At 43.7% G+C, this 12,251-nt stretch overlaps 1 protein-coding gene across 4 annotated transcripts in view; it reads right to left on the reverse strand.

Moving 5' to 3' along the window:
• GINS1 (GINS complex subunit 1) overlaps positions 1–12,251 on the reverse strand; it is a 35,914-nt gene continuing 23,663 nt past the window's right edge. For all 4 annotated transcript variants that reach the window (XM_062203772.1, XM_062203770.1, XM_062203769.1 and 1 more), the window contains 2 exons: positions 3,011–3,085; positions 1–488 (listed from right to left, as the gene is read on the reverse strand). In XM_062203772.1, the coding sequence (XP_062059756.1) occupies positions 420–488; positions 3,011–3,085 (144 nt within the window). In that variant the 3' untranslated portion in view covers positions 1–419. The remainder of the gene's footprint in view (positions 489–3,010; positions 3,086–12,251) is intronic.

A 12,251-nucleotide genomic window follows, 5' to 3' on the forward strand; every position in this document is an offset into this window, starting at 1 on the left:
TCCTGCTTTTTATTTTTCTTGAAACTAAATAGGGAAGTTTGTGTTTTTTATTTACATTTTATATTTTTGAACATCAATATGCTGGGGGCAGCCTTCTACCTGTACAGGTAGGTGATTCCCACAGCTTAAAAGGAGATCCAAATGTTAACAACGTTTATTTTCATTTTCAAAGCACACTGTAGTAATGCTATGATTACAAGTACTGTGTACTACAAAAAGGAGTAGGAAGAACAACATACAACACAGAAAGACAAGGGTCTTTTAACAGCCAAATATGCTCCTTGTTCAAGTGCTCCTGGTTTTCTTGGCGAACTTCTGTGACTCCCAGCATTAAGGAGAGAGGGGCAGGTGGCGCGCTCTGGCCAAGTGTAGATGTTTCAACCTCACTCTCAGCAGTGGGCACAGGGCCCAGTGTGTGGTCACGACAGGACATGCTCCAGCACTCCCTGTCTGATCAACGGCTCACACTTCCACCGAGGTAAGAAGTGCTGAGGAAAGAAAAAGGTGAGGAGTAAGACTGGGTTGGAAAGGAATTGCAAATTACTTTTTGCATCACTACAAAGCAGTAACTGATTATGTATTTTTCAAACTGCCGCAGCTAAGCAGTTAAAAGCTAAACTTTAATGTTTGCTGAAAATCACTGGAACTGATGGCACTTACAGTGGGACTGAATTCTGACTTCCTGGTTTGCTCAATTCACAAAAAACTTCTGGATTCTGGCAGGTACTCTCCTTAGTGTGTGCACTTCTGAACACAGGCACAGTCTGGGGGACCAGATGACACGTGGTGCCACAGGCCCTGAAAACCGAGTCTGAACACTTATCCGTTCCTGACGAAGCAGCAGCTTCTCTCTGCACACCTGTAACCTGCAGTGTGGCTGCTGTTCACATGCTTTGTGGAAGACACTGGCACCCAGTCATGGTTGTCCTGGGTCCTCCTGAGAAGGCCAAGGGCAGGCAAGAAGGAGGCCCCCTCCCTCTTCAAACCAAAGTGAGCATTCACTCTGCTTCGGAGTGAGCACATCCAGAAGCAAGCCAGGAGGATCACCCAAGCTCACAGGTGATCAAAGACGTCTCGAAGACGTGATGAGTGAAAACTTACAAAGACCACTGTAGCAGGAAAGGTTATCAAAACTACTCAAGGAAGCAAAATGTTAACCTCAGTGGCTGTGTGCACCTGGAAGTCCTGCCTCATGGGAGACGTGTGACCTGATTCTCGAAAGCAATCAGGAAGACACACAGGCCAAGACTATTGTCAAACTTGTTAACTCAGTTTCTCAAAAGCATTAAAAACATGGAAAAAAATGACACAAACACATTAAGTCCTTCCCTTAAATTATTCTAATACTGCTGTTAAAAGGCATGAGGGCTGTGGATATCTGGCACAGTGCATAAGACACTGCTTAGGATGCCTGCATCCCATATTGGAGTGCCTGGTTACAGTCCAAGCTCCTTTGCTTCCAATCCAGCTTCCTTCTAACGAGCACGCTGGGAGGCAGCAGTACTTGGGTCTCTGCCTCCCATGTTGACAAGATTCAGATTTAGTTCCCAGCTCCTGGCTTCAGCCCAGCCTAGCCTTGGCTGTCATGGTCATCTGGGAAGTGAACCAGCAGATGGAGACCTCGCTTTCTCTCTGCCATTCAGAGAAATCCAAGGTGGTGGGGTGGAGGGCAGGTAGGTGCATTTGGCCTAGTGGTTAAGACTCCTGCATCCCATACTGGATTGCCTGAGTTGGATCCCCAGCTCTGGCTCCCAACTCCAGCTTCCTGCTAACATGAACAATGATGAAAGCTCAAGTGATTGGGCTTCTGACACCATCTTGGGAACCCTCAGTTGTTCCAGTTTCAGGCCTTGGGCCCTGGCCCAGACCTGGCATTTGCAGGCATTTGGGTGGTGAGCCATCAGATGAAACTCTGTCTCTATCCCTAAAAAATTTAAATTTAGGGCAGAGGGAGGAGTAGTTCTCATTTCTGGTTAAAAAGAAACTATGCTTGCCATATTGACAAATGTAAAGAATTATGGTAACAAAATGTTTCCCTTTAGTGTGTTATAACACAGATGATCTGTATCACCTTCAGAAAACTGGTACAGCATAAATAAATTGAGCTAACAGGAATATACTTAGCGTGAATCTGAAGATTTCTAAGGAAAAAATATACTGAGATTTTTTTATAAGGAAAAATTTAGCTTAAGCTACAGTTTCACAATTTCATTCTTTCCCTGTTAAATTCTGTTGTATTTAGATACTAAATACTTAAAAGTTTTTTTTTTTTTTTTTTTTTTTTATGATTTATTTATTTGAAAGGCTGAGTGACAAAGAGGAAGAGACAGATCTTAAATCTGCTGGTTCACTCTCCAAATGCCCACAAAAGCTGGGGCTGGGTTAGGCTGAAGCCAGGAGCCAGAAACTCCATCTGGGTCTCCCATGTGGATGGCAGAGGCCCAAGGACTTGAACCATCATCTGTTGCTTTCCCAGGTACATCAGCAGTGAGATGGCTTGGAAGCGGAACAGTTGGGACCTGAATTGCTGCTCTAATATGGGATGCCAGTGTTGCAAGCTGCAGCTTAACCTGCTGTGCCACAACAGACACACCTACAAATTCTTGATCTGTATCACTGCTTATTAAACAACCAGGATTTAAAAGAGGAAGTACAGGCTAAAAATGAGTGCACAGCAACTGTTCTTATAAATTATAATTCAAAGAAGGCAAATCTGGCAGTTTCACAGTCCCTGGATAATGATCTACCACTTGACTAGAATATGCCCCATGATGGTAATTTCCCTGGAAAATACTTAGTGTGGAAAACAAGTACCACCCAGCAAATTAGCATTTTCTCACCACATAAAACAACTGCTTCCAGTCTTAGTATTTGGCAAAACTACAGAGTATCTTAGCATAATCCCAATGATCACCACAAGTGATATTTATTTATTTTGCTACTGACCCAACAAGCTCCACCATTCAACTGTCTTAAAAAAATTTAGAGTATATGAAAACAAAATAAATACCTGGCTATTCTTTTTTAGTAAGACTGAAGTGCCATCATCAACTTCAAATTCTCCGTAGTCTTTTAGACACCGCACCTAAGAGGAAAAAAATCAAATGCTTTATCTAAAATATTTCTTAATATGTATGAAGTAACCAATATGCAAACAGGCATTCAGCAAACACCCACACAGTCAAAAGTTCCAGACTTTCTGTCTGTTTCCTCTCTACGCACTAGGCCTAGTCCAGCTACAATGGAACGCTAATGCTTCCAATCGTCCCATCTGGATAGAGAGATACAAGAGCAGAGAACTCTGCAGAGGTACGTGTATGTCAGTGTGGACAGCCCAGAAACCCAGGCGGCTGGGAAAGCGGAGACAGCACCACTGGATCCTCTTCCCTTTGCAAGTTCTCAAAAACCAAGCATTTGAAGTATCCATCTACAAAGATGGTTTTAGTTCCACTCCAACCTGCTGCTTATAGATCCCTCACATAAATTATAAGTATCTGAGAGTAAGACACGGGTAAGTCAGCAAAATTTCAGTTTTGGGAAGGGATTCTTCCAAACTCCTTTAGCAGTCAGACTCCCTGTCAAGAACTTAAGAGTAAGTACAGCATGAAGAGCAGGTATAGCCTGCTGTGACAGACCCAGGAGGGTTCTGAACTAGACAGTGAGGAGGCAGCCCAATGACAACTGATTCTGCAAGAGCAAAGAACCTTCCAGAGCACTCCCAGGTGAAGGTCACAGACAGGGCACTGCGCTCAGTGCTGCTGCAGGAATCCAGGCCAGAGTTAATTCTGCTGCTGCCCGGCAGGGAAGCCGCGCCTGCAGTGAGTCACTCTGTCTTCTGCTTCTCCAGGTGACTTCATCACCCCCCAGGGTTCCTCCGGAGCCTTTCAAAGAATCCCAATGTATTTTAACTTAGACTGAGAAACATTATTCTAGAAATATCTCCCTACTATCACTTATTTGCTTCCTTGAATAGACTTTTGTTATGGAAAATCCTGAACATATTACAAAATAAAGACCATCACTCTATAGATTCCTTAACTGGTTTCAGCAACTGTCAACAAGGCCATGTTCTCCTCACTCACTGCTGAATTATTTTACTGTCTATTTCTACACAATAAGTTTTGAAAAATATAATCTCAATACTATTATCTCATTTAAAAAAATTATTTGAAAGGCAGAATGAAACAGAGAAAGAGATTTTTCCATCTGCTGTTTCAGTCTCCAAATGGCTGCAATGGCCAGGGCTGGGCCAGGCCAACGCTAGGAGCCTGGAACTTCATCTGGGTCTGCCACGTGGGTGGCAGGGACCCAGGTACTTGGGCCATCTTCCACTGCTTTCCCAGGTGCATTATCAGGGAGCTGGATCAGAGGCTGAGCACCTGGATTTGAACTGGTACCTATATGGGATGACAGTGTCACAGCCAGCAGTTTAACTCACTATGCCACGATGCCAGCCCTTATTACCTCATCTTAATAACTTTTTTAATATCATATAATATTCAGTCAGTATCCAAATTTCTCCACTTACCTCACTAATCTCAGTAATTTTTCCTTAAGTTTCCTTGTTGAAATAAAAATCCAACAAGAGTTACATATCACGTTTTTATGTCTTATAAGGTTTCCCTCCCAGTAGAGCAGCCAGGAGTTGAACCAGTGCCCATGTGGGATGCTGGCACCGCAGACGTTAGCTTTACCCGCTATGCTACAGCATCAGCTCCTCCCAGAAGAGCACTTTTTTTCCTTCTTCTTGGCAATGTGATTGTTGAAAATTCTAGGTTGGGAGTCTAGTACATTTTCCCACAATCAACACTTTGTTGTGGATTTCTGTGACCTCATTTATCAAGTCTCTCAGTTTGAATTTTCTCTACACTACAGGTTAAGTCTAGAGCCTTGATCAGACGTGGTCTGACTTTCTGTTACAAGATCACATGAAACCCAGAGTGTCAGGATGTCCCTTTTTGGATACTAAGATTGATCAGGAGGAGCTGATACTGTGGCATAGCAGGTAAAGCTAACGTCTGCAGTGCCAGCATCCCACATGGGCACTGGTTCAACTCCCGGCTGCTCTACTTCCAATCCAGCTCTCTGCTATGGCCTGAGAAAGCAGTAGAAGATGGCCCAAGCACCTGCATGGAAGACCTGGAGGAAGCTACTGGCTCCTGGGTTCAGATCGGCCCAGCTCCAGCTGTGGTGGCTATTTGGGGAGTGAACCAGTGGATGGGAGACATCTCTCTCTCTCTCTCTCTCTCTCTTCTATTTCTCTCTCTCTCCCTCCCTCTCTCTGCCTCTGCCTCTCTGTAACTCTGCCTTTCAAGTAAAATAAATAAATCTTAAAAAAAATTGATCAAGGAGTCCAGATGTTATCCACATCTGTCAATTATAAATGTCTCCATTTACTATTCACTTAAAGGATGTAGTAGGTGTTTGCCTCCTCGAGAAGTGAAATGAAAACTTCTTGGGAAGGATGCAAACAAAGATAAGAGGAGGCAAAAGAATCAGAACAGAGTGAGTCTAAGGAACAGAAAGAAAAAAGATGAAGGAAAAGGACAGAGCCTAAGACCCCCAGTGGATGCAACCCACAGAGTTGACAGTCAGTGCAGGAGTGCCAGGGACAGGACAGGCAAAGGAGCAGCGAGAATAGGCAAGGACACAAGGGCCAAGTTTCCCAAGACTGATACAAGACATGCAAACACCAGCCAAGAAGTTCAATATCTCCAAGGAAGATGAACTCAGAGACCCAAACCAGGACACTTATAATCAAACTTTCCAAAGACAAAGAGAGCATCTGAAAGCAGTGAGCAAAGCATGACATCACATGTAAGATCTTCAACAAGACTTCCACATTTCTCACCAGAAATTTGAGTGGGAAAACACAAGTTCAATATAGTCCAAGTGTTGAAGGAACACCACTGTCAAACAAAACCCTGTAGCAAAACTGTCCTTCAAAAGTAGGGAAAGGGCAGGCATTTGGGATAGCAGTTAAGTCACCATGGATGACACCCACTTCCCACCTGGGAGTGCCTGGGTTTGAGTCACATTTCCATTTCTCGTCCAGCTTCCTGGTAATGCACACCCATGTGGGAGACCTTGAGTGAGTTCTGGTTGTTGGGGGTATTTGGGAAATAAACCAGCAGAAAGATTCTCTGTCTCTTTATCTTTCAAATAAATGAGAATAAACAAAAATGTATGAACTAAGTAAGGAAAAAATTAAGATGCTCTCGGAGAAGCAAAAGCTGAAGGAGTTTATCACTAGTCCCGTCCTACAAGAAATGCTCTAAGAAGTCGTGCTCGGCAAAATGAAAGGACGTGTCAGTAACCTGAAGCTGTGTGGGAAAAAGAACAATTTCAACAAATACAGATGCTGGGAGTACACCAAGTGCTGTCCTCTCAAACCCCAATGCAACTCCAGCACAAGCTGAGGCTCTGCCCTCAGGAGTGGGTTCGTGTGTCAGGAAAGGGTTTGGTGACAGGACGCTGGTCCCCACTGTCCTTCCTCCTTTAAATACATGAGGACATGGCAGCCCTCCTCCCCTCCAGAGGACACAAGTTCAAGGCACCCTCATCAGAAACACAAACCAGTTGGAGACAGGACCTAGGACTTCTCAGCCTCTAAGTGCCTGTTCTTAATAAATTACTCAGTAACAGATACTTTGCGATATCAACACAGTGGACACACTAAAAAGATGGACAACTATAAAAGCTAGTATTACTGTAACAACAATTTGTAACTCTACCTTTTGTTTCTACATGATTTAAGGGACTCATACATTAAAAAATATTAGTATAGAAGAGAGTATAGGAGACTGGTGCTAGGGCACACTGGGTTAAAGCCCCAACCTACAGCGCCAACATTCCATATGCATGCCAGTTCAAGTCCCAGCTGCTCCAATTCCAATCCAGCACCCTGCTAATGGCCTGGGAAAGCAGCAGAAGATGGTCCAAGTGTTTGGGCCCCTGCACTCACGTGGTAGACCCAGAAAAAGCACCTGGCTCTTGGCTTTAGATCAGCCCCAGCTCCAGCCATTGAGCCATTTGGGGAGTGAACCACAAGATGGAAGACCTCTCTCTCTGTTTCTACCTTTCTTTGTAACTCTTTCTAATAAATAAAATAAATCTTTATAAAAAAATAAACATCATGATGCTGAATTAAAAAAAAAGCTAGTATGACTGTAACTGTTGTGTAACTCTACATTTTATTTTCTACATAATTTAAGAGATTAATACATTTAAAAGATTTATTAACTTATGTTTATGGGCACACAGTAAATAAAGATGTAATACTGTGATCATCGACTGAAAGTAGGAGGGATGGAGCTTTAAAAGCTCAGAGTTCTTGGGGCCGGCATTATGGCATAGCAGGTAAAGCTGTGCCTCTCCCTGTGCCATCCCATATGGGCACCAGCAGTTCGAGTTCCAGCTGCTCCACTTCTGATTTGCTTATGTGCCTGGGAAGGCTGTGGAAAATGGCCCAAGTGCTTGGGCCCTGCACTCACATGGGAGACCCAGAAGAAGCTCCTGACTCCTGGCTTCAGCCTGGCCCAGCTCTAGCTGCTGCAGCCATTTAGGGTGTGTACTAATTGATGGAAAATTTCTATGTGTGTGCATCTCTTCCTCTCTCTGTGTTAAGTCCTTCAAATTAATTTAAAGAAAAAATCTTTTAAAAAAAAAATTAAGAGATTAAAAAAATGAGAGTTCTTCCAAACTATGGAAGCTGAACTGCTATAAATTCAAAATGGAGTGTCATAACTTCAGGATGTTAAATGTAATCCCTATGGTATCCACAAAAAAAGTTACAGAATATACACAAAAAGTGGGGCCCATGCTGTGGCTTAGCGAGTGAAGCCACTACCTGCACTCCCAGCATCCCATAGGGGCGCCGGTTTGAGACCCAGCTGCTCCACTTCCAAAACAGCTCTCTGCTATGGCCTGGGAAAACAGAAGAAGATGGCCTAAGTCCTTGGGCCCCTGCACTGCATGGGAGACCTGAAAGCTCCTGGCTCTTGACTTCGAATCGGCATAGTTCCACCCATTGCAGCCATCTGGGGAGTGAGCCAGCAGACAGAAGACCCTTCTCTCTCTCTCTGCCTCTGCCTCTCTGTAGCCCTGCCTTTCAAATAAAATAAATAAATCTTTAAAAATATATATACACCAAAGGAAAGAAAGGAAATGTTTCACACACAAAAAAGTCAAATAAACATAAAAGAAGAAATACAGGAAGTAAAGGAGAAAAAAATTAAAAGGCATATAGAAAACACCAAAGTGTCAGTTATTACTGCTTATCAGCAATCAGTTTAAGCGTGAATGGATTAAGCACTTTAATCAAGACAAAGATGAGATGGCCAAAAATACATGATCCAATTAACTGTATGTTGTCTGTAAGAGACATCAGTAGACTGGAAGTGGAAGAATCAGAAAAGAGGTTCTGTGCATGCTTTACAAAGACCAACATTACACAAAACCCAGACAGTCTGTAAGACTAAGAATATTATACATTAATGCAGGTTACTTGCAGCAAGAAGATATGATGGCTCTTCAGAAACTTCATGGAAAATATATAGCACAAAAAAGCTAAGATTTCAAAAAAAATTTACACAAAAATAAAATCATCTTATAATCTAATTTCTCCATAAACTTTCTGAATTAACATCAAGTAACCATCATAAAGTTACCCTCTAATAACAGTTCATCAAAATATAAGGCAAAAAATGACAGAAATGAAGGGAAACAGTTCTTCAATAATAGCTGGGTACTTCAATACCCCACTCACAATAATGGAAAATGAACCAGACAGAAGAGAGATTAGAGAAGACTTAGCTCTGAGACACACACGTGTCATTCTACGCAACACACTCTTCTCATGTGCACACAGGACATTTTCCAGAACAGACTCCACGTTAAGCCACAAATTAAGTCCCAAAATAGGGGCTGGCGCTGTGGTGCACTAGGTTAATCCTCGGCCTGCACTGCCGGCATCCCATATGGGCACCGGGTTCTAGTCCCGGATGCTCCTCTTCCAGTCCAGCTCTCTGCTGTGGCCCGGGAGGGCAGTGGAGGATAGCCCAAGTGCTTGGGCGCCTGCACCCGAGTGGGAGACCAGGAGGAAGCACCTGGCTCCTGGCTTCAGATCAGCGCAGCGCTGGCCGTAGCTGCCATTTGGGGGGTGAACCATCCGATGGAAGACCTTTCTCTCTCTCTCTTTCTCTCACTGTCTGTAACTCTACCTATCAAATAAATAAATAAATAAAAAATCTTAAAAAAAAAAAAAAAAAGTCCCAATACATTGAAAAAGATAGTAGGGGCCATCGCTGTGGCAATAGTGGGTAAAGCCGCCCCTTGTAGTGCCAGCATACCATATGGATGCTGGTTTGAGTCTCGGCTGCTCCGTTTCCAATCCGGCTCTCTGCTATGGCCTGGGAAAGCAGCAGAAGATGGCCCAAGTCCTTGGGCCCCTGCACCTGCATGGGGGACCCGCAAGAAGCTCCTGGCTTCAAAATCAGCACAGCTCCAGCTGTTGTGGCCAACTGGGGAGTGAACAAGCAGATGGAAGACGTCTCTCTCTCTGCCTCTCCTTCTCTCTCTATGTAACTCTGACTTTCAAATAAAATAAATAATTCTTTTTAAAAAAAGAATAAATAAAATAAAATAAAAAGATAGCAAAATAACTACTCCTACCACAATGGAATGAAGTTAAAAGAAGAAAATCTGGAAAGCTTGAATATTTGTGAAAATTAAACAAGCAACACATTCTTAAACAACCAATGGTTCAGAGAAGAAATCACAAGAAAAACTAGAAAATACTTAGAATCAAATGAAAATGAAAACACAACTTGTGAAAAGGGAGAAATTTGTAACTATACACGCCTACATTAAACAACAAGACAGATGTCAAAGCAACAAAGTTGTAACTTTATAACTTAACGAACAACAAATGCAATCTGAAACTAGCAGAAAGAAGGAAATAATAATTATTAAAGCAGATAAATAGGCTAATTCTCCGCCAGTGGCGCCGGCACCCCGGGGTTCTAATCCCAGTTGGGGCACCGGATCCTGTTCCGGTTGCTTCTCTCCCAGTCCAGCTCTCTGCTGTGGCCCAGGAGTGCAGTGGAAGATGGCCCAAGTGCTTAGGCCCTGCACCTGCATGGGAGACCAGGAGGAGCACCTGGCTCCTGGCTTCGGATCAGCCCGCAGAAGCCATTGGGGGGTGAACCAACGGAAAAAAAAGGAAGACCTTTCTCTCTGTCTCTCTCTCTCTCTCACTGTCCACTCTGCCTGTCAAAAAAAAAAAAAAAAAACTGACAAAAACAGAAAACAGAGGGAAACTGACAAAGTCAAACTAAAATTGGTCCTTTGAAAAGATCAACAAAATGTATACCATGGACAGAGCAGCTGGAGACAGAAGGAACTTCTCAATAAATGGTCCTGGGTCATCTCAATATACACATTCAAACAGAAACTTGACTCCTGCATTACACACAAAAGTCAACCCCAATATTGTAGATCTCTGTTTGTGAAAGGTACAATATTCTCCTAAAAGATCGTATGAAAAATTTTTTTCAAGATTTATTTCTTATTTATTTGAAAGGCAGAGAGGTACAGAGATAGATGAGAGAGGGAAGAGAGAGAGAATTTTCTACTTGCTGGTTCATTCCCCAGATGGCTGCAATGGCCAGGGCTGGAACAGGCCAAAGCTAGAAGCCTGGAATTCCACCCGGATCTCCCATAGGGAGAGCCAGGCCCCAAATGCTTGAGCCATCTTCTGCTCCTTTCCTAGGCACATTAGCAGGGAGCAGAATTTGAAGTGGAGCAGCCAGGACTCCAACTAGCACTCAAATGGCATGCTGCCATTGCAAGTGGCAGCTTAATTTGCTGTGCTACAATGCTGGCCTCCCAAAATATTTTTAATGTTCATTTTCATCTACTTGAAAGGTAAAGCAAGAGAGAGAGACAGAGACTGACCTTCCATCCACTCCCCAAATGTCCACAATAGTCAGAGCTGGGCCAGGCTAAAACCAGGAGCCTGTACCTCCATGTGGGTCTCTCATGTAGATGGCAAGGGCCAAAGTACTTTAGCCACCATTGTTGCCTCCTAGGATGCATTAGAAGGAAGCTGGATTGCAAATGGAGGTGCCAGGACTTGAACTGGAACTCTAATAGGATGCAGGCATCCCAACCAGTGGCTTAACCTGCTGTGCCACAATGCCTGCCCTGGAAAATATATATTTTTTTTAAACTTATTTATTTATTTGAAAGGAAGAGTTATAGAGAGGCAGAGGCAGAGAGAGAGAGAGAGGTTTTTTTTTCCTATCTACTAGTCACTCCCTAGATGGCCACAATGGCCAGAGCTGCACCAAACCGAAGTCAGGAGCCAGGAGCTTCCTTCAGTTCTCCCACGTGGGAGCAGGGGCCTAAGGACTTGGGCCATCTTCTACTGCTTTCCCAGAGAGCAGGACTGGAAATGGAACAGCCAAGACTTGAACTGGCGCTCATATGGGATGCTGGCCTTGCAGGCAGTGACTTTACCCACTATGTCACAGCACCAGCCTCTGGAAAATATTTTTTAAATTTTTAAAAAACATTTATTTATTTATTTGACAGGTAGAGTTACAGACAGTGAGAGAAAGAGAGAGAAAGAAAGGTTTTCCTTCCATTGGTTCACCCCCCAAACGGCCGCTACGGCCAGCGTTGCACCGATCCGAAGCCAGGAGCCAGGTGCTTCCTCCTGGTCTCCCATGCAGGTACAGGCACCCAAGCACTTGTGCCATCCTCCACTGCCCTCCCGGACCACAGCAGAGAGCTGGACTGGAAGAGGAGCAACCAGGACTAGAACCCGGTGCCCATATAGGATGCCGGCGCCGCAGGTGGAGGATTAGCCAAGTGAGCCACGGCGCCGGGCCCATGGAAAATATCTTAATAACTTTGGGATAAAGCACCAATTTGGTTTTTTTGGACAAAACAAAACAAAACCAAAAAAACAGCCACAGAGAAAAAAATTAAGTGGGCCACATTAATAATCCATAACTTCATTACAAGATGCCATGAAGAAAGTGAGAAATCAAGCTCATGCCACTGCCCAACATCAACAGCAAAGGTTCTACTGTACTTCACTGGCCCGGGAAAAGATCAAAACTCAAAATTCCAAATACAGTTTCTACTGACTACCCATTGTACATCACTATAAAGCTGCAAAATCCTAAATCAAACCACTGTAAGCTGGTTTCTATACTACGAACAACTGTATGCTAACAAACTAG

The sequence above is a fragment of the Lepus europaeus genome, chromosome 10 (genome assembly GCF_033115175.1).
Source record: "Lepus europaeus isolate LE1 chromosome 10, mLepTim1.pri, whole genome shotgun sequence".
NCBI lineage: Eukaryota > Metazoa > Chordata > Mammalia > Lagomorpha > Leporidae > Lepus > Lepus europaeus.